A 26954-nucleotide genomic window follows, 5' to 3' on the forward strand; every position below is an offset into this window, starting at 1 on the left:
CATCAACAAGTCTTCATACTATTGTATGGGAACACAGAAAGTTATTAAGAACATCTAATTCAGGGTTTTTTAGAGAAATTGACAATGTCTTTTGACTGGTTCAGGTCTCGTCCATTCTTTTGGTGAGGTATGAAAATGTCACTTACCCAGTGTACATCTGTTCGTGGCATCAGTCGCAGTAGATTCGCATGTTCTGCAATAGCTCGCCATCTGGTGTTGGGCCGGAGTGTTACAAGTTGTTTTTCTTCGAAGAAGTCTTTCGAGTCACGGGACCGAGTGACTCCTCCTTTTGTCTCCATTGCGCATGGGCGTCGACTCCATCCTCGATTGTTTTTCCCCGCAGAGGGTGAGGTAGGAGTTGAATTGTAGTAATAGTGCCCATGCAATGGAGTGACTAAGTATGCACTTATTTAAGGTTGAGATGATACATATATAAATAATTGAAGGTAACTTCCAAACTGCTACAGGCTGCCGGGGAGGCGGGTGGGCACATGCGAATCTACTGCGACTGATGCCACGAACAGATGTACACTGGGTAAGTGACATTTTCAGTTCGATGGCATCTGTCGCTGTAGATACGCATGTTCTGCAATAGACTAGTAAGCAGTTATTTCCCCAAAAGCGGTGGATCAGCCTGTAGGAGTGGAAGTAGTCTGAAATAATGTCCTTAATACAGCTTGACCTACTGTGGCTTGTTGTGCGGATAACACGTCTACACAGTAGTGCTTGGTGAATGTGTGAGGCGTAGACCATGTGGCTGCCTTACATATTTCTTGCATTGGGATGTTTCCTAGAAAGGCCATGGTAGCACCTTTCTTTCTGGTTGAGTGTGCCCTTGGTGTAATGGGCAGCTGTCGTTTAGCTTTAAGGTAGCAGATTTGGATGCATTTAACTATCCATCTGGCTATACCTTGTTTTGAAATTGGGTTTCCTGCATGAGGTTTTTGAAATGCAATAAAGAGTTGTTTAGTCTTTCTGATGTTCTTTGTTCTGTCAATGTAATACATTAATGCTCTTTTGACATCTAATGTATGTAGTGCCCTTTCAGCTACGGTATCTGGCTGTGGAAAGAACACCGGAAGTTCCACTGTTTGATTTAGATGGAACGGTGAAATAACCTTTGGCAAAAATTTAGGATTGGTCCTTAGGACGACTTTATTTTTGTGTAGTTGTATAAAAGGTTCCTGTATAGTAAACGCCTGAATCTCGCTTACTCTTCTCAGGGAAGTAATGGCGATGAGAAATGCCACCTTCCAGGTTAGGAACTGTATGTCGCAGGAGTGCATGGGTTCAAAAGGTGGACCCATAAGTCTAGTTAGGACAACATTTAGGTTCCATGAAGGAACAGGTAGTGTTCTTGGTGGTATAATTCTCCTAAGGCCCTCCATGAATGCTTTAATGACTGGTATTTTATATAGGGAAGTTGAATAGGTAGTCTGCAGGTATGCAGATATTGCTGCAAGGTGAATCTTAATGGAAGAGAAAGCTAGGTTAGATTTTTGTAAGTGAAGCAAGTAACCCACTACATGTTCTGGAGTTGTGTGTAATGGTTGTATTTGATTAATATGGCAGTAGCAAACAAACCTCTTCCATTTACTTGCATAGCAGTGCCTGGTGGATGGCCTTCTTGCTTGTTTTATGACTTCCATACATTCTTGGGTAAGTTGTAAGTGCCCGAATTCTAGGATTTCAGGAGCCAGATTGCTAGATTTAGCGATGCTGGATCTGGGTGTCTGATCTTTTGGTTGTGCTGTGTCAACAGATCTGGCCTGTTGGGCAATTTGATGCAGGGTACCACTGATAGGTCTAGCAGCGTTGTGTACCAGGGTTGCCTTGCCCAAGTTGGTGCTATCAATATGAGTTTGAGTTTGCTTTGACTGAGTTTGTTTACCAGGTAAGGAAGGAGAGGGAGAGGAGGAAAAGCGTAAGCAAATATCCCTGACCAGTTCATCCATAGGGCATTGCCTTGGGATTGTTTGTGTGGGTATCTGGATGCGAAGTTTTGGCATTTTGCGTTCTCCCTTGTCGCAAACAAGTCTATCTGAGGTGTTCCCCAGAGTTTGAAATAAGTGTTCAGTATTTGGGGGTGAATTTCCCATTCGTGGACCTGTTGGTGATCTCGAGAGAGATTGTCTGCGAGTTGATTTTGTATCCCTGGTATAAACTGTGCAATTAGGCGAATTTGGTTGTGAATTGCCCAATGCCAAATTTTTTGTGCTAACATGCTTAACTGCGTGGAGTGCGTCCCTCCCTGCTTGTTTAGATAATACATTGTTGTCATGTTGTCTGTTTTGACGAGAATGTATTTGTGAACTATTATTGGTTGGAAAGCTTTTAGTGCTTGAAAAACTGCAAGAAGTTCTAGGTGATTGATATGCAGTTTTGTTTGATGTACGTTCCATTGTCCTTGTATGCTGTGTTGATCGAGGTGTGCTCCCCACCCTGTCATGGAAGCATCTGTTGTTATTACGTATTGTGGCACTGGGTCTTGGAAAGGCCGCCCCTTGTTTAAATTTATGTTGTTCCACCACAGAAGCGAGAGGTAAGTTTGGCGGTCTATTAACACCAGATCTAGAAGGTGACCCTGTGCTTGAGACCACTGTGATGCTAGGCATTGTTGTAAGGGCCTCATGTGCAGTCTTGCGTTTGGGACAATGGCTATGCATGATGACATCATGCCTAGGAGTTGTAATACCATCTTTGCTTGTATCTTTTGTGTTGGATACATGCGTTGTATGATGGTGTTGAAATTTTGAATTCTTTGTGGACTTGGAGTGGCTACTCCTTTTGATGTGTCTATTATGGCTCCCAGGTATTGTTGTACCTTGCGTGGCCGAATCTTGGATTTTGTGAAATTGACGGTGAACCCTAGTTTGAAGAGGGTTTGTATGATATGATTTGTGTGATTTGAGCACTCTATTAACGAATGGGCCTTGATTAGCCAGTCGTCTAGATATGGGAACACATGTATTTGCTGCCTTCTGATGTGTGCAGCGACTACCGCTAGACATTTGGTAAAGACTCTTGGTGCGGTTGTTAATCCGAAAGGCAGTACCTTGAATTGGTAATGTATTCCTTTGAATACAAACCTTAGGTATTTCCTGTGCGATGGGTGAATTGGTATATGGAAATAAGCATCCTTGAGGTCTAAAGTTGCCATGTAGTTGTGCAGCTTTAGCAATGGCAATACTTCTTGTAGTGTGACCATGTGGAAGTGGTCTGATTTGATGAAAGTGTTGACTACTCTGAGGTCTAGGATTGGTCTCAGTGTTTTGTCCTTCTTTGGTATCAGAAAGTACAGTGAGTAAACTCCTGTGTTTATTTGTGTGTTTGGCACTAATTCGATTGCATTCTTTTGCAATAGTGCCTGCACTTCTATCTCTAGGAGATTGGAATGGTGTGTTGTTAAATTTTGTGCTTTTGGTGGTATGTTTGGAGGGAACTGTAGAAATTCTATGCAGTAACCATGTTGGATAATTGCTAGAACCCAAGTGTCTGTAGTGATTTTCTCCCATGCTCTGTAATAATGACCTATTCGTCCCCCCACTGGTGTTGTGTGGAGGGGGTGAGTGACATGTGAGTCACTGTTTAGTAGTAGGGGTTTTGGGGCTTTGGAATCTTCCTCTATTTCTAGGGAATTGCCCTCCTCTATATTGTCCCCGAAAACCTCCTCTATACTGTCCTTGGTAACTGGACGGTGTGGCTTGTGAGGTGCTGGCTTGTGTGCTTTGACCCCGAAACCCCCCTCGAAAGGGCGTTTTACGGAATGAGCTGTAATTCCCTCTGCTCTGCGGGGAGTAGAGTGCGCCCATGGCTTTGGCAGTGTCCGTATCTTTTTTGAGTTTCTCAATCGCTGTGTCCACTTCTGGACCGAACAGTTCTTTTTCATTAAAAGGCATATTGAGAACTGCTTGTTGAATCTCTGGTTTAAATCCAGACGTTCGGAGCCATGCATGCCTTCTGATAGTTACAGATGTATTAATTGTCCGTGCAGCTGTATCTGCAGCGTCCATGGAGGAGCGGATCTGGTTGTTGGAGATGGCCTGTCCCTCCTCAACCACTTGTTTTGCCCTATTTTGGAAGTCTTTGGGCAGATGTTCAATGAGATGTTGCATCTCGTCCCAGTGGGCTCTGTCATAGCGCGCAAGTAGTGCCTGGGAGTTCGCGATGCGCCACTGGTTTGCAGCTTGTGCTGCGACTCTTTTACCAGCTGCATCAAACTTGCGGCTTTCTTTATCTGGGGGTGGTGCATCTCCAGATGTGTGAGAGTTGGCCCTTTTCCTAGCTGCTCCTACAACAACAGAGTCTGGTGGCAGCTGTGTTGTGATGAAAGCCGGGTCTGTAGGAGGCGGCTTATACTTTTTTTCCACCCTTGGTGTGATTGCCCTACTTTTGACCGGGTCCTTAAATATGTCTTTTGCGTGCCGGAGCATACCAGGGAGCATAGGCAGGCTTTGGTAGGAGCTGTGGGTGGAGGAGAGTGTGTTGAACAGGAAATCATCCTCGACCTGTTCTGAGTGGAGGCTTACGTTGTGAAATTGTGCTGCTCTAGCCACCACCTGAGAGTACGCGGTGCTGTCTTCTGGTGGAGATGGTTTTGTAGGGTATGCCTCTGGGCTGTTATCTGACACTGGGGCGTCGTATAGGTCCCATGCGTCCTGGTCTTGGTCACCCTGGCTCATGGTGGTGTGAGCTGGGGAGTGTGATGGCGTTTGTGCTGGTGAAACGTTAATCACGGGCGGAGGAGAGGGTGGTGGTGTAACTCTTTTCACCACTTTTGGTTGTGGTACTTGTTCCGCCTGGAACTCCAACCTTCTCTTTCTCCTAATGGGGGGAAGGGTGCTTATTTTTCCTGTCCCCTGCTGAATGAAGATACGCTTTTGCGTATGGTCCGCATCAGTTGCTTGTAGCTCTTCCTCAAACCTATGCTTCTGCATTTGGGAGGTTAGCGAGTGCTCTTCTGTATAAGAGCCTGAAGCTGGGTCGCTTGCAGTTTGTTTCGGCGTCGAAACTGTGTCTGCGTGTTTTTTCGGCTCCGAGGTGACTTTTTTCCTTTTTGGTGCCGAAACCTCTCGGCGTCGATCTGTTTCGGTGCCGCTGTCTCGGCGTCGAGCCGTGTCCACACCGGCATCTCGGTGTCGAGGCTTGTCTCCAGCACTTTCTCGGTCCCGAGAAGGCTGCGTGCCGGTGTCTCGACCGGAGTCGGACGATCTCGGCACTGTTTGGGCCTTTTTCGGTGCCGACGGTCGGTCACCGATTTTATGGGTTGAGCCATGGCCTGGTGGCAGTGGCGTCCCCTGGGCCTTGTAAATGTTTCTTTGTGTGGTTTTCGACGTCTTACTCACGGTTTGTGTATCGTCGAATCCTTCGGAGTCTGAGTCTTGGATCGAGAAGGTACCTTCCTCTTCCTGTTCCTCGAACTCCCGTTGGGCTGTCGGTGCGGACGCCATTTGAAGTCTTCTGGCTCGACGGTCTCGGAGTGTTTTTCGGGACCGGAACGCACGACAGGCCTCGCAGGTGTCTTCGCTGTGCTCAGGTGACAGGCACAGGTTGCAGACCAAGTGTTGGTCTGTGTAGGGGTATTTATTGTGGCATTTGGGGCAGAAACGGAACGGGGTCCGTTCCATCGGCGTTCCTCAGCACGCGGTCGGGCCGACCAGGCCCCGACGGAGGATCGAAAAACTACCCCGAAGGGCACCGGAGCTCTTCGATCTTCGATGCGGTGTTGAATCTAAGTACGCCGATCCCGAACGCAACAATACCGACGAAAATCTTCCGAAATTAACTATTTTTTCCGTTCCGAAACTCGGAGCGACAGGAACACGTCCGAACCCGATGGCGGAAAAAAAACAATCGAGGATGGAGTCGACGCCCATGCGCAATGGAGACAAAAGGAGGAGTCACTCGGTCCCGTGACTCGAAAGACTTCTTCGAAGAAAAACAACTTGTAACACTCCGGCCCAACACCAGATGGCGAGCTATTGCAGAACATGCGTATCTACAGCGACAGATGCCATCGAACATAAATTATCCCAAGTTATATTTTTCATATGGTCTTACAGACTTGAAGACCACTCTTCGCGATCATTGTTTCAAGCTAAGGTTTTCCATTACCCCAGTGCACTGCTCAACAACTGTCTGCCGAACAACCTGCAGGATTTTTTTGTATGTGTGTGGAGGGCACTGGGCGAGGGAACATCTAGTGCTGAGATTATAATGTGATTGAAGTTTCCTAACCTGACCAATGGCTCATAGTTGGTGACTACTGTAGAGCTGCTCATTGAGATGGTATAAGTATCAAACTGGGACTATCTTAAACCTGGAAGCAATGCACGGGTAATACAGGATGTTTGACAGATTGTTAGAGAAACCTATGTGGAAAGTGTGACCTTATGTGTACTGGACTGCTGAAAGTCAAACATGTTTGACAGTTACTTTGTTTATGTTCTCTACATGCATACTGAGTTCACCAATAAAAAAAGATTTTGTGCATTAAGGTCTCTCGGTGTAAGGATAGAACCTGAATTTCATTTATGAATTTGAGGTTGCCCCAGATGTCGAAGAGGACTGCCACAATGAAGAAGCTGTTTAACTTGATTGGCATTTTGTAACAACACACAGACAAGAGGAGGACGACGTAATGAGGATTTCAGTGCAGGTCACACTTACTGTGATAACATCTTTTCTACATTTGTCCAATTAAATCAAGCTGAGTATTGAGTGACTTCTCCCAAGGCTCCATCTTCTCGCAAATGATTCTCAAACTAGAATCAGAGTCCCTGGTTGTATTCCTGGTTAAGAATAGCATCAAAATCCACAATTGATGACAAGCTCTCATCTAGGCACGATATTAGCAATCTGAACATCTGCCATGCTATAATCCAAACATAGATTCACAACAACAAAGGGTTGTAACAGAGACTTAAATCTCAAAGTCAGCAGAACTGGATTTGGTGTAATGCACTGCAGATTGATACTTTCTGTCAAGGGTGAAGAGGCTATCTTCACTGCTCTCTGTCAGTGCAGTCTCTCTTCCAAGTAGAAAGGTAGTGTGGTGGTTATGGGATGGGCTACACTATTCAAAGTAATTCTGCTGCTATTTTCAAACCTCTTACTATAGTACCTTTCGGGGAAACTAAATGAGACATTTTGTGGTGTTTCTGTTGGTGTCGTTACAAAGGGTCGGCTACTGCTTAAATAATAATAGCCTCTTTTGAGATCTAGGTTTCTATACAACCCAATATTTGAACACTGGAATCTTTAATTAATTTGTGGATTCATAGAGTATGTTTCCTTTTTGAGAGTTACAGTTTAGGTTGATTTGAATTTGGAAGTAAGTTAGGTGAGCTGAGAGGTTTAAGAACTATGCAATTTCATACTGACTATGCGGTAGAGATCATGAGTTTGAAGGCTCTGAGTAGGCTGGATCCATATAGATGGTTCGAGACTTCTGTAGGGTGTTGGTACTCCAGAATTTGGATCAGAGATTGGTATGAGCCGGTGTATCCTGGCAAAGACATGATGTCTGATGCAGTAACAGTGGGAATCTATCTATAAGGGTCATTCAAACTAGAGGGTTTCTTTGTTGTATGTGGTATTGGTGCTCATAATCTTGAGTAGTAGTTTCTGCCCATGTTTTGTAGATATCGCTAGAGGTGAAGGGGCATAGAGTTCCGAGGCAGCTTAGGTCAAACATATGTATTGATGGCTCAACATATTTGGTGAGATCGGTGGAGCTGACTCTTGGACACAAGTAGTGTACTCATTACGGTTACTACAACACATGTTGAATGTCTAAGTTCAGCTCATGGTTAGAAGTTCATCAGGGCATCATATCCCCTGGATACACTGACTCTTTAGAAATGAATGTGTGGTGGAGGGTTATACTACCATCATTTATATGGGTGAGGTGATCGGATTCTTGACCCAAATTATTCCAGGTCTCCTTTTGCCCATTTTACTAAGGTGCTCAATTGTTACATTTGCTTCAAGATACACTAAGGGCTTTGGGATTTTCTTGCTGGTTTGATCAATGTTTTTTTTCTGGGGTCCTTACATCAGGTTGAAAGGTTAGGGGGCAAATAACCAGGCCACTGGACGGGTTGAGCAGAACATGTGGTTAGCCTTCTTTATACAGTCTGAGAGGCCAAAAAAAAAAAAAAAATGTTTTTTATTTTCTGATGCAGTGGTATTGAGATATACATTTTCAAAGAGGACTATGCATGCTGTTTGCAGAAGACTTTGTGGACTACACAAGTTTCTTAAATAATTATTCAAAATGCAGGTTCTTTGAATACCAAATCTCAGATTTATCATTCATATACACAAATAGTATGGCTAATCATATGATGATGGATGTATATTGTTTTTCTGCGAGTGTCATAGGTTTTTAATTTTAACAATGTGGACAATAAAATAACTTGAAAAAAGGAAACATGACTGATCTAATCACAAAAAAAAAAATGACTGTATAGTTTCCTGTAAATATAATATTAGGCATCAATCAGTTTAATCCATGTGTGCTTAAGGGTTTTAGTTGAAAACGAAACCAACCAACTTTTGCCTAGAAGGACCATCATAGCGCTCGATTCACAGTGTCTCTCCATCTTACCCATCTCACCCCAACAAAAGTTGGGCAGAAAAGACTTGCTCTCTGCAGTTTCCAACTGGGGTGACTAGTGGGCAAGCAATGGCATATACAGCAAGTTCCGAAATACTCTTCTGAAGAAAGTGGATTTGTTTAAAGTGTAGGAGGAAAGATATCAAGACACACTAATGATGACATTTTATTCTAGAGATTGATACCTTAACACCTAACAACCATTTGTTATTCAACAGCTGTTGTACAAAGATGGTTCATTTAGCCTTAATGCTCGCCAACCTCATCCTAAATTCTAAATATCAAGCCACAAATATAGTAAAGTTTATTGCACTCTCAAACCCAATGCTGAAACAAACCTTATGTAATATTTTTTTGCAGAGTATTCATGAACTCATTAAATGCCTACAAAGTGAGAGTGATGGCAATGGTCTGTTAAGAATAAGAAGATCAAATTCTGCTCTACTACACTCGATCAAAGATCCAGTGCCACAGTGATGTCTGTAGAAGTTCAGAGTCTCATTCATTCTAGGGATGTCTGATGCATATTAAGGCACCTACCTCTTTGTCAGATCTCTTCAAGTGGTTACTCCTATCTAGAAATGGATATCCCGCCACGACCCATTCTTTCTGTATAAGACTTTGAAATCCAATAATTGTACGGAAATAAGGATCCAACATCACTTGAATAAGTGAGGCGACAATACAACTTAGATCACGTCCTTCTTCCTCTGTGGGATAAAAAAAAAAAAAATTATACCTGAAATCAACAGAGGATGAGTTTGTGAGAAGACAGTCTCTCTCTCTCTCTCTCTCTAATAAAGCACGTCCAAAAAATGTTCCTGCACAGAAAGTATGTCACTTTTAAGTGTGGCAAAAAGTAGTACAAACCAAATGTATTTGAGTTAAAAAAAATCTAATAAAACATGAAACTAATCTTTATAAGACCAGAAAGAAAACATTGGTCGACACTTTAGTCTCTGCTTAGATCTTTTCATTCTCAATTTAGAAAAGCCAAAGCAAATATTTATCTTAAACTTGCAAACAGATTTTTGGACTGTGCAACACTGTAAATTAAGTGTTCTCTCCCTAATTAGTCTCACTCAGATGTAGAAATTTCATTCAGCAATTGATCTGCCCACTCTGTCTCATAGGAAGCAAGACATGTAGGTCAGCTGAAATCAGAAGGCATAATTCAGTAGGCAGGGTAGAGAAACAGGGAGTGTTGGACAGTCAAAGGCTGGCAATTGCCCCTCGGAACAAAAGTTTACCAGGGTTTTTACAGCCTATTTAAAATCCTATGTCCAAATTTAACTTCCTCATTTTAAAAAACATTTTTTTAGAAAGGCAAAATTTTTTGATAAACTTCAAAAAGTAAAATAATGGACTATGCTGATCACGTGTTTTTAGTAAAAAGAAGAAAAACTTAATTTTGGTGTTGAAAATTTGAAGCTTTAGTGCAGACATGTTTTGTAGTACTAGGAACTGCATTCTGTTTGCTGAACTGAGTTCTGGCTTGACAGCACAGCGATCAGCAGACATTATGTGGTTTCATGAGCATTATAAAAAGAGGCATTGGCTTTGCCCACATGTTGGCGGACAGGAGTACAAGTTTTGTACCACCACAGAAAAAGTGCTTCCCTTCCACACAGATGTGATTATTTTGTTTATCTAGCTGCATGAGCCAGCAGTGGTATGGATGCCTAGATAAGGGTGACTAACACACAAATTATAACACTTAGAATGTAGCTTGAACTTTAAGGGGCATACACCTGGACTGTTTTAGATAAGTAGATAATTTGCAGTGTTTTCTTTCTGGCAGCCTCACCTTCCCTTTCCATCATTAACCTTAAACTTCATATGCAGTTATGTGTCTGAAAGCAGTATAGGATACCGAAGAATACAGTAGTACATATGTATTTTAGATTTGCCTTGTCTGTGTAGACCATAACCTATCAACAAAAAAGTGCACTACTAAGAGAGGGCCTTTGGGTACCCTCACAAGTTGGTTTCCATGATTAGAGAATTTGGTTAGGCCTACGTTGTGTGCTGTTTGTTTCCACTAAAAAGAGTGCTTGTCTTGCACTTTTTGGCTTGTGGCGAAGCTTACACTCAATATAGAAGGACCGAGTTGGTTATTGTGGCAAGCCAATGATCATGGCTACAGGGCTTATCTGTTTATTAAAAAAGCTACAAAAAAGCCAGTAGACCTGAACTATTTATTGTGAAAAGCATATGTTAACATCAATCCATTTATTTAAGGGTAGATGACTGTATGAAAGCCTGAAGAAAAGGATTTTGTATTGACTTTCACAGATTACTGAGGTAGGCAAGGGTTTTGGTATTGGACCACCTCTAACGAACTGTGTGTATGGGAGATCTGCACTTTAAGAATCCTTCTTAAGCCCTTTTAAGATAGCATTTTGCTTTGCCAACTGTAATTCTGCATTCATTTGTAATTTTATGAATGTATGCCTGATGGGTGAACTGTGGGAAAGTTTACACTCAGTACAATAGGCCTTTGTTGATTCTGGTGACAAGCCACTGATAATAACCATAGGTCTGATTTGTGAGCAAAGTAAAGTAATGCCAAATTCCATAGATATGGCATGTTTATTATGAAGAGTTATGACAAATGCTGTCGGTCTGGCTTATTTATTGTGAACAGTATTTGTTAAAGCCAACAAGTCTCTAACAGTAAATTGTTATAACACTATGCTACAGGCTGTAGACGGGTAGTTGGCTGCATGTAATCTCACAGAGTACCACAGAAGACATGTTGTTTGGTGTTGGTCACCAACCCTGAAAAACCCTTTCCAGGAGCCCTCCTTAAAAATGTTAAGTATGATGTAGGGGCTCTGTATCGCTTCCAATTATTACCAAAAAGCTATTTCACTCATTCTCAGACCATCTGAATGGGTATTATTTTGTTGCCTTCACTTTGGTGTTGACTTTCACTAAGCTAGCACATACCATTATGATATTTTTTGGGTTTCAATCAATACCATATTTTTGAGTCATCATTCCCTTGATCTTTTACAGGCATCCCTTATTTTGTCTGTCCTGATAAGATCCCAACAATTCAAAAGGGGCCAAAACGTTGTCAGCAAATACGACACACAGACTTACCAAACTAGATGTCTTCTACTAGACTTCAGGGCTAATAATACTGAAAAATTGTCCTGGTGGATCAATAGATCCAAACCATGTGGTTCTTGTATACATACATGCTAGATGTTTGTTTTACTTCTCCTGTTCTTTGCGTGATCACTATGGGGGGTGTGTCTCTCTCCCTCTCTCTCTCTATATATATATATATATATATATATATATATATATATATATCTCACACACACACACAAAAAACGTTTTTTTTAAATGCTTGCTGTCATTGATTATGGTCATAAGCTTGTTGTAACTGAATGACCTATGCTAGAGCAAAAATATCTGCTCCTTACATATACTGCTCTCAGAGATTGAACTGACTTATCAATAAGCACCTGTTAGTATTTGAGTCTGTGCTGAACCACTGTTGGAGCACAAATGTTTACACCCAAGTTACCATTGGAAAAATGGGTAGCTCCAGTTTGTCCTAAGGTTACAGAATGCTTGTTGAAGCTTCTGTCTGAAAAGCTTAGCAAACAGGTCAGACTGTAAGAAAAATGTTCAAGTTGTGTTACCCTTCAATATAGAAGATTCTGGTGAAATAAAATGACAATGGAAAAGCTTAGTGGTGTGGATTGTGGTTTTCATTATCTAAATTCACAGTCATGTTTGGAAACTAACTTGTATGGAAATCAAATGGAAGAGGTCTCCCATAGATAAAACCCATAATTCACAGGAATGCTGCTGCATATATTGGAAATCAAGTCACGAGCACAACATAATCCACTTTGAAGTATAATTTCTGAAACAACTGTAGTTTGTGTATTAATGGTATCCAAACAGGTAACGCACGCAGGCATGCACACATGTTGAGAATTCCACTTTCACCTACAGAAACGTACTGGCCCTTCAAACCATACAAATCTAACAATCATAAAAGTAAATAATAGACTCACCTTGGAGAGCTACTGAAAGATGTTTATTCTCCAGCATGTATACCAGCTCAGCAGAATGTCGCAGGAATGTCCTTAAAAGTGAGTTTAAACAGCCCAATTAACAACAGCATTATTAAACATAAATCTAAGTAGAATGAACAATTACTGCTCTTTATACAACAAATCAACAGTTCGGTGTTCAGAAAAGTAAAGTGAGGCAATTTTTCTTCACCAGAGTTGTTAAGCGTCAAAAAGGCTCATGCTTTCAAATTATTTTCATCATAGTATGGTAATTCCCTGCACAACGATAGAGAAATTGAATATAGAGAACATCAGATCCATAGACAAGAAAAATGTAACCTCACTGAGCTGGTTATCTTGCATCAATTCATCTGCTTCAATGTTCGGTATTGGGAAAATAATTCTAAAAGGTATGAACATACGAAACATCCAAATCTATAGCATGGGTATTATCCCTTTCTGCAGTCATGAGGAACAGGAAGCACTGCCAGGCAGGAGTACGTATATGTGCTTATAAGCAAACTGACCTTCTAAATGATCTGAAGTATTCATTTGTTGTTACAAGTGGTAACTGAGATTATGCTCAAAACGTTAATTCCTTTTTTACTGCCAAGAGTATTCAAAGAACCACCTTTCCCGGAGTGGCACAGTAAAGGACAACAAAGAACAACCAATAAACAATCAACAGGCATAGTCCATATAACTTGGCATACCCTTTGGCACTTCCCCTTAATTTTCCTGCTTACAGCAGAGATAAGTGCCTTTTATTATTCGCTTTTACTGTGAACGTTTTTGATAAACAATTTTTTATTGTTTTTTCCATAGGAAAAGGGGATGGGAAAAACAATACAATACAAACGAGATTGAAGCACAAGGCAAAAGACCCATGTAATTTATGGAGTTCCATTAACAGTTTAGTATCAGTGTTTGCAATCGACAATCTTATTAATTTTGGGCCTATCAGTAAATCCGTCGACCTTTTATGTCTCCCTGTAACATTATTTATTGTTTGGCTTGTCTGGTTTATGTTAGTAAATCCAACAATCGTCCCCATATCTTTTCAAATTTACTTGGGCATCCTCTGGACTCGAATACTAGTTTCTCCTGGCTTGCACACTAGTCCACCCCCCTTCTCCATTTTTGGATCGATGGGCCCTCAGGGAGGGTCCAAGCTGCGGCAAAGTCCCTCTTGGCGACCAGTAGTGCCGTGGCTGTGAGCGCTCGTTTGGCACGTGTCCCTCCCATCTCCTCCATTACCCCCAATAAGGTTAGTTGCGCCGATTTTTGAATTTCTGGTCCTAAGGCCTTTCCTATATACCAGAGCACTCCCTCCCAATATTTCTGTATTATGTGACAGGTCCGTACCATATGGAAAAGGTCTGCTGGTTCACTCGGGCATCTTGGGCATTTGGCAGATGGGTGTGCACCCATTTTGTATAGTTTGGATGGTGTCAGATATGCTCCATATAAATAGTAGAATTGTCGTGCGGAGTCTTGCCGATATCGCCAATCCTTTGGGTGCCATCAGAGCCTCCCTCCATTCCACTTCTTCCAGCGGACCAATCCATGACTCGCATTTAGTACTGAGAATAACTAAGTTATCAGGGGCATTGTTAATTAGTGTTTTGTAAATTTGAGAGACGCCTTTCTCCTCTAGCCTTCCCATAAGTATTTTGCTTTCCAGTGGGTTAAAGTCCGGATGGGGCCTGTGGTAGTTAAGTGGACCCTCGGAGCGTGTCTCAGCTGGGGGTACTTAAAGAATTGTGCATGATTTAGCTGAAATTCTGTTTGTAGGTCCTGAAACGATTTCATGGCCCTCCCTTCCCATATATCTCCGACTAGGGAAATACCTATTAGGTCCCAGGTGGCTAATCCCTTCAGCGTAGCCAAGGCACCTAGCCATTTCCCTCTCCATAGCGGAGTCTGGAGAGTGAAAACCGTATTCCAGTGAGTGTAGCGTAGTGCTGCACACCACGCCAGGAAGACCACCTTGGTTACTTCCTCCCTGTCACGGGGAAGCAGTGATCCATATAGAATATCAAGGATCTGTGGGAAGCATAGGAGTGTCAATTCTGTCCTGTACGCCGGGTCTTCCCAGCCCCCATTAAACCAGTCGTGGATCACTATCAATTGGGTAGCCAGATAATATAAATAGGGGTCTGATGCACCCAAGCCCCCGTCGTATGGTCCAGTGTTGTTGCGCTATTGCCCCGCCACAGAAATCTTCCTGTGGTGCTTTCAAGATTTTTGAACCAAGAGTGAGGGATGGGGATTGGAAAGTTTTGAAATATGTATAGGAGTCTTGGTAAGATCATCATTTTGTATAAGGCCACCGACCCATCACATTTACTGTTAGTGTTTGCCATCTCTGCAAGTCCGTTTTGACTCGTGTTAGCAGAGGGGATAGATTTTTCGCCCAGGACAATTCAGGCAGGAGGGATATCCAAATGCCTAGGTATTTAAAACTCAGTCTGCGTAAGGGTATTGTATTTTGCCAATCAAAGCAATCATGCGTATTCGTAAGCGGGACTAGAATTGATTTGGTGGGATTCATCCTGAGGCCCGAGATTTGTTCAAATTTCTGTAAGAGGCACAGGCTTCTGGGACCGGTTATATTCGGTTCCTCATATATAACAGAACATCGTCTGCGTATAAGGCTATCTTGTCTTCATGGGATGGGCTCCATTTCCATCCTCGGTATACAGAGTCAGTCCTGATCATCTGCACCAGAGGTTCAATGGCCAGGGTGAACAGAAGGGGGGGGGGGGGGGGTTGGGGGACAAGGGACATCCCTGTCGCGTACCTCTGCGAATGTCAAACCTACGGTATATGGTGCCGTTAACTTGTACACATGCCGTAGGATTAGTGTATAGCGCTTGAATAAGGTGGCAGAATTGTTTCCCCATGCCTGCCCTTCGGAGCACCAGGAGGAGGAATCCCCAGTCAACTGAATCAAAAGCTTTCTCGAAATCTATAAGCAAGAGGGACAGGTTCCGGGGCAGTCGGTGTCTTTCGGCCAGGGCTACGTGTAGATACAGTGTTGTGTACTGCGGGTTGCCATGAACCCACATTCATCCGGGTGAACTAGCTGCAGCAGGACTCTTAATGCGAGTGGCGAGGATAGAGGCGAAGATTTTAATTTCGGTGTTGATCAACGATATTGGTCTGGTGGTGTGGCGAAGGGGGCTGGGTTTTGGGGATCACTACTATTGTGGCAGTGTCTAGTTCTGGGGGAAAGGATCCATCCTGTTCCACCTCTGCGAAAAGGCGTAGTAGGCATAGGGTCAGGTCTTGCCTAAATGTTTTGTAGTATTCCGGAGGGAACCCATCTGGGCCTGGCGTCTTACCGGTATTCAGTATCGAGATCGCCATCTCAATTTCCTCTGCTTTAATGGGTTCTTCTAATAGCGGAGTTTCTATCATGGGTAATTTCGCAAGGGGAATCTCCTCTAGTAGTCGACGGGCTTGTTGTAGATCTACTTGTGTAGATACCTGGTATAGCGAGTGATAATTGGCAAACGCATTCGCAATTTCAGCGTATCCGGTCGCTAAATCCCGTCCCTGTCGTAGATTTTGGGAACAATTCTCGAGGCCTGATTGCGGGAGATAAGCCAGTATAAAATTTTCCCGGTTTTGTCTCCCCAGCCATAGATTCTCCCACTACTTGCCCTCCATATTTGTTTCGCCGCTTCTAGGGATTGATCCCTTATTTCCTCTCGGATTAGACGGATTTGTCATGAAAATTTCTCACTTGGGTTTGTTATGTTGTTTCTTTCAAGGCTCATCGCCCGGAGTTCTAGCTACTCTATATGTTGGGTTTTAGCGCTCTCTTGAATACGTATCCAGTTTTTGGCCATACCTCGAACCACAGCCTTCCCGGCCGCCCACAGGGTGCCCTCCGAGGCGACCGAGCCTTCGTTTAAGTGAGAATATTCCTCCTGTATCTGGTGTAGCCTTTCACAAAATTGTTCATCTTGGAGGTACCATGCGTTTAGTCGCCACAAAGGCCGACGCTGGGGACGAGCCGGGCCCAAAGTGAGCTGGATAGGGGCATGATCAGAAATTCCTCTACCTAGAATCACAATGTGTGAGGGTTGTACAGTCTGTTGCACCGAAGAAGCACCAGATCTATCCTGGATTGGGAGCCATGAGCTGCTGAGGTGTGTGTGTGTATTGTCTCAGTCTCGGGTGCCAGATCCGCCAGGCGTCACAGAGCCCTGTAGCAGATAGCCATCCACTGATTTCCAGTGCCAGTGTGCGTCTATGTGTGGAGATTGGCCCTTCCACATCCATGGTCGGGTCTGGAGTTGCATTGAAGTCGCTGCCTAATATGGTGTGCCCAGGGGGCAGATCAGAGAGTAGTTTGGTGAGTGCCTGGAGGGTTGGGCCAATCGGGGGTGGGGGGGCGTAGACGCTGATTATGTGGAATGTGACCCCTTCTACCTTACCGGTGAGGGCTACATTTCACCCTTGCTGGTCCCTCCATATCTGGATGTGTGTCATGGGAAAGGTACAATATAATAGTATGGCTACCCCTCGAGATCCGCGTATATATCCCGCATGGTACACCCTATCAGATCCCCAACGGGCCAGGAAGGGACATTTATCCCCTAAGAGGTGAGTTTCTTGTAGCAAGAGTATTTCTGGATGGTGTCTATGTATAAAGGTGAATATTGCAGTGCGTTTGATCTTATCAAGGAGTCCATTGGTATTCCACAATATAATCTGCACTTGCTTCATGGGGGATGGATGGTTTGAATTAGGAGTTTACAACAGTTCCGATATGACCCCGGGGCTCCGGTATCCGGCAGGTGAGGATGTCTAATGCCAGGGAACGAGGAAATCAACCTAGAGAGAAGAGGAGCGGATCACCTCTCTTGGTTTATAGCGTGACGTCCCCAGGCCAGGTCTCCGTCACAGCAAGAGGAGCCAGAGGGGGTGGGGGAAGCGATGGGCATATCCCCTATGGCCCCAGGAATCCAATCTCTCTTTTTTTATGACCCGGTGTTTATCTCGTGCCCAATGACTTGTTTTCGATGTCTTCCTCTTTCTTTGAGGGGACTGTGGGGTTACACTTGTCTGATCCGGCCTCGGTCTAATATAGGTCGAGTCGTTATATTTCCCTTGCGGCCAGGCCCCTGTTCTCAGTTGTTTTGGCCGTTGCCCCGCCCCCCCCTTCCCGATCACAGGGGGTCGCGCACCTTGGGGAAGAGGAAAGCAGCAGCCACTCGGGCCTACCTCTTTTCGGGTGCATCTCTATCACTGTGTGTTCCACCTGCGCACCCCGCCAGTTGACCCTCTCTGTGGCCCTTCGTCCTGGTTTTCGGCGGCAGGGGCCCTCACGCCCCAGCAGGTCTCCTTATGGTCCGGTGGCGCCTCCAGCGGCCCACAGCGGGTCGTCCTCTCCTGTCGGGTGTCAGGGAACCGGGTTCGCCGGTCTCCACCCGTCTCGCGCCCCAGCACCAAGCGCGGAGCACGCCCCTATTCACCCCCTGTCTTCTGGTCAGATCGGGAAGGTGGGGAAAAGGCCAGGGGACCAAGGGATAATGCGGCCCCCGGGCCGGGGCTCACCAAAGTCTCGTTCAGCCTCTGTAGCTCCCCAGCCGCAACTCGCATCTCCCCCGCCTCAGGGTTCCGAGGCCCGTCGCGGCCTCTCCCGGCCACCGCGGCTTTCCGTTTGCGGGTTGCGTCCTTCCTGTTCCTGGGCCGAGCCGCAAGCCCTCCGACACTCCTAGTCACCTCCGTCATCCCTCACGTCGGATGGGTCGCCTCTCAGGTCTGCCTCCCAGTCGCCATTTTAATCAGAGGCGGCCGCGGTCGGAGACGAAACCAACAGAGCCCCAGCCCTGCGGGGGCGTGGAAGCTCCAAAATCTCGCCACAGGTACTGGGGTGGAATAGTGGGGCCTCAGAAGAGCCCCGTTGGAGTTAATGCGAGCGGATGATGGTTTTGTAGGTGGCGGATGACGGAGGGGTCCTGAGCACTAAGAAAGTGCGACCGCCATCTTGACGCCTTGGCCACACCCCTACTGTGAACGTTTTAGTGAAATGCATTGTTTTCCTTTTTACGTTTACAGATTTCTGTGTTTTTTCCTCCTAGTTGTCAGTGTCGCAGGAGAGTGTTCAATGCTGCATTCGCGGCATAACTAATTCAGGGCTACAGTGTGAGGTGAGGCCTTTCCGCCCTTAGAAGGCACCCTGCAACGCGCGTCTCTCTGATCCACGGAGGAAGTGCATCCTCAGTGAAATTATTAAAGCGACGCCTTCCCCGCAGACGCTCTTTCGCCTTCCCGAGTGCCTTAGAAGCCCTGACGCCCCCCCTGGGGTCCATATATATTTTTGAAGTGGCAGACATCCTCCAGGGTCTGAACAAAACCTGCACACACCCTTCAAGTATTTTCCTGTTTGTCACTGAACTGATAAGCGCGTAGTGAGCTCAGCCGCTTTGGGCTGGGCCCAGGGCGTTATAAGTTTCCCAATATAATTAAAGGGAGTTTGTCCCCAGTGCTTGACCAATTGTGCATTAGTGCTTTGGTAGGTCATACTTAGTTTGGTTAACCCAGCTCGTATCTTGGCCCTCCAAAGCCTATTGACCGGGATGTCGGTTTGACCCTCCTATGCAGTGCGCTTTATAGAAATTATTGTGCCTCCGCTTGCACACACCCCTAGGGGTACTATACTCCAAATTTGAGCACTCCCTCACTCTGGCACCATTCAGGCGTCTGCTGACTAATATGTAGAGGAGAACACAATTTCGGTCGTTCCCACTGATAATTAATTTTGCGAAGGGATGGATGCCTTCATTCACCAGGCGGTTGCCTCTGCCATTGAGCCGATCAATCAGCGTCTCCTTCAATTGGCTTATACATGCCCTGTCCCCCTTAATCTCTCCTTGTCTAAGCCACTGTCTAAGGATGACTTAATGGTGTTAGACCAGCCTACACAACGTCCCTTTCCAACAGAAGGATTGAACCCAGGGTGCATTTCCCTGCTTTTGTGTTTTTAGAGCGCTCTGCTCCTCCCCTTCTGGGATCCTTGGTAAATGCCTTACGCATCCTGGGGGATCTCCATAAGGTTTTGCCCTCTTTGGATGCCGACGATGACGACTCCCTCGGGGACTCCATCAATGAGGCAGGTCCTTCCAGTCCCTGGGGACCATCCCCAATCCCTGCCTCTACGGACCCTATGGACCCACATCAGGGGACCGGGGAATCCTCTGATCTGCTCAACACGGAAAGCTTAGTCCACCCCTGGTCAGCAGAATGGTTTCCTTCAGAGAAAGTGTACTCATACATTGAGAGCTGCCTTAGGAAGCCTGTAGAGAAGGAAGTGTGGGCCAAGCTTCGGACAGAATGCCCCCCCCCTTCCTTACAGGCAAAGTGTTCACTACACTTGAAATCAATACACGAATGGCCACTTTCCTTCAGAAGTTTATCTGCGACCCCAAGAAAGGGATTGATAGGTCTTGGAAGTATAGCCAAGATAAAGTCCTTAATCTCATCGGGCCACTAACAAAAATTCTAGAACTAGCTGAGGAGGCCAAATCCTCTGGTGTCACACTCTCCCCTGAGGTCATAACCGGTTGGGCCCAAAGAGCAGTCATTTTCCTCGGCATCACAAACTGTGTCCTCTCCTCAGAGGGGCTGTTCCCAGTTCATCAAGGTTGACCACAAGCTTAGGATAATCTCTTGTCCACAGAAGCTGGCGTGTTGGCTCAAGGGGGTCTTTTCGGGAATCCCTTCGGGAAAGAGCTGGCCAAATTCGGGGCCACCTTTAGGTCCCTTGATAAAGCTCAGACCTCTATTTAGAACAGTGATACTCAAAGTGCGGCCCTCCTGACATTTACATGCGGCCCCCAGGTCATCCATCAGCAGCACTGGCACTAGCACTAAAAATTGTTAAATGAATGGGCAAGTATTTATTTGGAGGCTAATTGAAAAGAGAGTAACTAGAGTGTCCTGGAACTCAACTTTAGAAACACCTTCATTATTAAAGACATCTTGCAGTAAAAATATAAAAGTATGATCTGTTTGAAATTCAAAAAGTGCATTTCATTCACCTGTAGAACCATTTCACCTTAGTACACACAATCATTTCACTGCATTGAGAAGTATTTTTTAAAGTGATATTTGTCAAACATAAATTTACAAACTTTCATCCACCTCTACCCCCACACCCTGACAACAATGTGAACAGTGAACTGAGGCAAGTCAGTTGTTATGTGAACTCTTTGGGAGGGCTGGGTTTCTATTATACATTAACATTATAGCTTCTTAAATCAGACCCAGAAGGTGTTATAGAGCATACATCCTGAAGACCTATTTCAAGGTTCTTATATGTAACGATGAAGAAAAAGGAGGTAAAGTGAAATAAAACATTTGCCTAGGATCACACAATTTAGTTAAGTGGAGAAGCTGGGATTTATACCCAAGTTTCTGGTTTAACATTGCGCAATTCAGACACTAGATGTATACGCTTCATTTCCCCTACAACTACTTTACCACTACCCCTCCCCACCCCTCCGACCACCACCCTGCTGGAATCAATGCGGCCCTCGGTCACATCACAAACCAAACAGTGCGGCCCCTGGGAAAATGTTTGTGAGTACCCATGATTTAGAAGGTTTTTCAACCCCAACTTTTTGTCAGGGCCGATCTTGGCAGACGGCGCTCAACCAGCTGCCTTTACGTGCAAGGCTCTCCAAGACAACAGGGTTATCGCAAAGGGAAAGACCAGTCTCGCTCAGGAGAGGTTTTTTTACCACCAGAATGGGCCAGAGAGGATAAGTTAGCCAGAGGTTCCTCTAGAGGCCAATTTCAAGGATCCCAGGCTGGTGAGTGTTCTTTTCCATTCCCAATTGAAAATGGGGGGTACTCTTGCTCTGCTTATTCACATAGGAAAGCTCTTACCTCAGACGCTTGGGTGCTCCAAACAGCTCAAGGTTTCCAAATTGAGTTCTATGGTTCCCCAGTATAGCATTCTCGTCTGTGTCCGCTAGTTCTTTCACAGGAACAGGAGATTCTAATAGACCGGGTGTTTGAAATGGCCCTTTCTGCAGGGTTATCCCCAAACTTTTAACCTTTCTTCTCCTAGTTTTCTCACCCTCTTTTTGTTGGCTTTAGGACTCTGGGCACTTTACCACCACTGATATCAGTTCTAAAGTGCATGTGCTCTGTTCCTCAAAACTTGGCATCCTTGGATTACACCTGTTTGGCTTATTTTATTTACCTGCAAGTCCCTTGTAAAGTGGTATACCATATACCCAGGGCCTGTAAATTAAATGCTACTAGCGGACCTGCAGCGCGGATTACGCCACCCACAGAAGTAGCTTTTCAAACTTGTCTCAGGCCTGCCACTGCAGTGCCTGCGTGTGAAGTTTACTGCCATGTTAACCTGGCAAGTCAAACTACTTGCCAAGGCCTAAACTCTCTTTTTACTACACCTAAGTCACCCCTAAGGTAGGCCCCAGATAGCCCTACGGGCACGGTGCTGTGTATGTAAAAGGTGGGGCAGGTACTTTTAGGTTCTTGCATGTCCTAGTAGTGACAAACAGCTTACTTCATTCTTCTCTGCTGAGTGCTGCTCCTCTCATAGTTTTGCATTGGGAATTCCCTTGTATATGTCAAAGTGGGTAATTTCCGATCTGTGAGGAGTGGTGTTGGTATGCTTGGAATGGTAGGGAGAAATCCTGCTTACTGGTGTAGTTAGATTTTATATTACTATTTTACAAATGCCACTTTTAGAAAGTGGGTATTTCTCTGTGCTGATAACTCTAGTTCTTTGAAGCCTGACTCCAATCAACGTCTGGGGCAGAGTGACCGCTCCACTTGTTGCATACTTTCCAGACAGCCAACACACATGAGGGGATGGGTGTGACAGAAAAGGCATCTGCATACTAATAGTCATCCAGAGCTGGGGAGAAGGAGGGTTGTTCACACCTTACATGTGAATAGGCTGTGCCTTGCCCTCACACAATGGGCTGATTAACCCCTACTGATGTCTGGAGACAGGGTTGGATTGAAAGGGTGCTGTGCATCACTTGAAATTGATCCTTTGAAGTTACTCCCTGAACAAAGGCAATTTTGGAGTACAAGTACATGGGCTCTGGCCCCATGATTTTTAGAGCACTTTTGGCACTGGGACTGTACCTCTGTCGGAAGGACTGCTGGACTACACAAAGGACTCATCTGGACTGCTCTTCTATTGTTGCACTGCTACCTGCTGCTGCTGCTGGGTGGCATAAAGGACTCACTGGATGGCTTTTATGCTTGTTGTACTGCTCCCAGCTGCTGCCTGACTCTGCTCTGTAAGGCACTGCCAGGAGGAGCCGCCACTTGAGATGCTGTTTCATTTTGTGCTGGCTGGCTTGCTTCATCTTTGGTACCCCTCTAAGTGTTGTCCCAGTGATAGATGATGCCCCCCCCTCTCCATGGATGTGTAAGCACCCCCTCCTGGAAAACAATTCACCCCTAGTGCAGAAGGAGTGCTTTAGTCTCCACAGCTTCACCGCATGGCGATCGCTGCAGATCATGACCTCACTGGCACAACTTTAGCAACTGGTGGAGCATCCGTTCTACCCCACTGGTGCCTCAACTCTTATGGAGTTCTTTGCACGAAGAGGTGTGGAGAAAGTGCTTTTTTCCCCATGAATTGAGAGCCTTTGTACTGGAGAGAGCGACGCAGGATCCCCTTCAGCTTGGGCCCCCCACCTAGAGAAATCCCAACTTGGTGTGAGGACATCATGCCAATGTACCACCACCAGTCTGGAAGCGTAGCCGCTCAGGGAACTGACTTTGTGGTAGGTTCCCCAGCTCACTATGAAGAATCCCACTAGTGGGGCCCCATCCCAACGACGAAGGGATGTTATGGAGGGATGAGCTGCAGCTTCATACTGTCTCTGGGAGCCGCTGCACTTTCAGGAGCAGAATGCCTGACTAGCTAGAGGTGGAACAGCATGGCCTCTGCTAATTCTCCCTCCTAGGGGTCACAAACTACTCCCTGCTTCTGTGGAGTGCGCTGGGGAGGATTTACACTGCCCTTCAGTGACACCTTCGTGGGCGGTGCCACATCGGGAAGCCACTGCAGCCTTAGGCAAACCCATAGGCGAACCCACAAGGCCACTGCACGCCCTGCCATGGGTTTCCCCCCCACCACCCAACCAGCGGGGCTGTGGAATTAGGCAAAGGGCGCCCTCTGGATAACAGGGACCCTTGTAGCCCACCAACTCTTGGTCTTCGGGGCATGGACATCTACCGGATATGCAGGTGATCGAGGATGCTCTGATCTCGTGTTTTAACACACTAAAGTTGCCTTTTCCCACTGACTATATAATTTGTGATATGCAGTACTGCATAATGTAGACCAGGTTGTTTCCTGCAAGAGGCAGGACCCAGATCACTTTTTTCATTATACACAGTATAAAAACTACTATGATCGCAGCAATACTGCCCTCTTTGCCCTGGCGAGCACCATTCGTGAACCATACATTCTATGATGTCCTGGGATGATTCATGTGGCCCACTGATACTAAGATGCTTGTGGGGACACTTGGTACTGTATGTGTGTGATTATTGTATTTCATGCCCTGAGGGTTACTAATGCATGCCATGTGTGGTCTAAAAGGATCTGGACAACAAGTATAACTTCGGTGTTGGCATGATACGCACAGTATTTCTATTCCCTATCACTTGGCTGTGCATCATCAGGATAATAGATATTATTCAGGAATTGCTCAATATACCCAATTTGTATGACCTATAATATTTTTGGTCTAAGGCTATATCTACAAAATAAGACATGTATGTTTACATAACCCTGGGTGAAGTCTCTTTTATGGTGGATGTATTGTGTCACTGGCGTGAGTGTGTTGCGCAAACTCTTTAACCATGACCTCTGGGGATAAGCCTGACTGCTCTATGCCAAGATACCAGGGGGTGAGCAAAGGTTATCCTTGGTGTGTAATCTACTTGCTCTGACTAGAGTGGTGGGTTCTGCCTGGCATAGGCACAAAGCCTAGCCAACCAGAAACACCATTTCTAACACCAGGAGTTGGAGGATTTGCTCCGCAAAGAAGCTATTACTCAGTCTTAAATACATCCTCCTGGTATTCTAAGCAACCTGTTTCTGGTGGAGAAACAGGACGGTGGTCAGAGGCCCGTCATCAACCTAAGGGAGTTCAATGGATGGTTGGTCTACTGAAATTTCAAAATGGAAGGGACTCCTCTCATCCGTAACTTATTACGACCAGATGATTGGATGGTACGGCTAGACCTCAAAGATGCGTATTTAACGGTCCCAAATCTTTCCTCCTCGTCAATGTTTCTTACAATTCCAGTGGTGTGGTCTGATCTAAGAGTTCAAGTCCCTCCCTTTCGGCCTCTCTTCAGCCCCTTGGTGTTTCACCAAGGTCTTGAAATTGTGGTGGAAGCCTTGAGGGCTCGTGAATGTCACCTGATCATTTATCTTGATGATGTACTCTTGATGTTTCAGTATCCCTTCAGCTTATGAGATAAATTGCAGAACATGATCCAGCTCCGAGAGTTTAGGTTTATCATAAACGTCAAAAAGGTGTTGCAGATGTCATCCAAACAGACTACCTTTCTAGGATTTATCATCAACTCAGTTGACAAGACTTTCGGTCTGCCTTCCAGGAAGACATCAAAAAGCCGCAGGGAACTATCGAAGACGCTCTCCAGACCTTCAATGTCCTTGCGCAAAGTGGCACGAATTGTGGGTCTCCTCTATCCAAGCAATATTTCCAGGCCATCTACATTACAAGGCCCTGCAGAGGCTCAAGGCTTTCCACCTAGGCAGAGGCCTCCAGAGCAATTTCCTCTGACAGAGGAGGTAATGAGCTGGCCCACATGGAGGCATGAAACGGCCAGGCCATATTTGGCTTGGATCCAGACCTCATCATCGAATCAGACGCCAGCAAGTCCGGCTGGGGAGCATGACGTGGTGACTCCTTCACAGGTGGCAAATGGTACGCAGAGGTGCAAACCCTTCATATCAACTGCCTGCAACTCATAGCAGCTTTGTTTGCGGTGCAATGTTGCACCAAGAAGGAGGTAAGTGGTCGCGTTTTATTGAAGATGGACAAGGTCTCAGCAGTTCGCTACATAATTCACCTTGAGGCTTCAGATTGAAGGTCATAGTAGACCTGGCCAAAGAGTTCTGGAATAATTGCTTGAACAACAACATATCAGTCATTGCATAGTGCCTTCCAGGGGCCTCCGAGCAGATTGGTGCTCAAGAGTGGCCTGACATGAGTTAGTGGCAGTTAGAGTTACAAGTATTTTCGCACCTCAGTTCTCGTTGGGGCCCATTCTCGTGGATCTTTTTGCTTCCCAACTGGACCATCAGTTCCCAAAGTACTTCAGTTGGAAGCCAGATCCCCAGGCATTGGCGACAGATGCTTTCCTTCAAGACTGGTCAAAGACGAAGGGCTATGCATTTCCCCACCTGCATCATGACCACAAGACTGTCAGCTCAGGTACGGAGACAGGAGGCGGAAGTGGTTCTGATCACACCAGTGTGGAGATCTCAAGCATGGCTTCCAGTTCTTCTGGAACTTTCTTGGGATTTTTCCAATCACTCTTCCCCACGCTCCCGAAGTTAGAATCACTGGTTAGTCACCCAAGGCTGCCTACCGCTTATGGCATGAAGGATTAACTGGAATGTTGGAGAGTCCCAGGGCTTTCACAGGAAACTGAAAAACTACTGGCCATGGCTTAGGCCGATGGGACCACAAAGCGATAAAAGTCCACATGCTCTAAATGGGTACTTTGGAGTGTTCAACACAGTAAAGATCCTGTGAGGTGCAATGTTGTCCCAATTATGAATTTCCTAATGGGTCGTTGGCATCTCAGGTTTTGGTATATCAGATGGTCAATTCCTTTTGGTCAGCTATTTCTGTGAGTCACTTGCTAGTTGAAGGGGTGCCAGTGGGAGAACACCAGCTGTTATGCAAGATGTTGAGGGGAATCCGTCTATCTTTACCTCCTAAATCCAGGTATTTCAACCTTTGAAATGTCAACGTAGCACTGACACTCTTTCAATCCGAGGTTGCAGGTATGGTCTGTTGGGGCGGTGGTGGTGGTGTTGCAGAGCTCTGCGGGCTACAATGTGTCAATCCATGGCTAGGTGCTGTTCCCAAAGATGAGGACTCCTGTTTTTTCGGTGTTGAGTTTTAAATAGTTGTCCTTAATACAGTCTGCTACATTCATCATGCATTTGTGGGAGTTAGCTTTTGCAGTGGAGGGCTCTTTGGGCAGCGAGAGGATGAGCTGTGTGTTGT

General features: G+C 45.5%; 1 protein-coding gene across 1 annotated transcript in view; it reads right to left on the reverse strand.

Annotated features, from left to right (window-relative positions):
• MTMR10 (myotubularin related protein 10) overlaps positions 1-26954 on the reverse strand; it is a 300662-nt gene that overhangs the window by 127905 nt on the left and 145803 nt on the right. The window contains exons 12-13 of the mRNA XM_069222394.1: positions 12661-12731; positions 9161-9330 (exon numbers count right to left, since the gene is read on the reverse strand). Coding sequence (XP_069078495.1) covers positions 9161-9330; positions 12661-12731 — 241 coding nt within the window. The remainder of the gene's footprint in view (positions 1-9160; positions 9331-12660; positions 12732-26954) is intronic.

Source organism: Pleurodeles waltl, chromosome 3_1 (assembly GCF_031143425.1).
Source record: "Pleurodeles waltl isolate 20211129_DDA chromosome 3_1, aPleWal1.hap1.20221129, whole genome shotgun sequence".
In the NCBI taxonomy this organism is placed as follows: Eukaryota; Metazoa; Chordata; class Amphibia; order Caudata; family Salamandridae; genus Pleurodeles; species Pleurodeles waltl.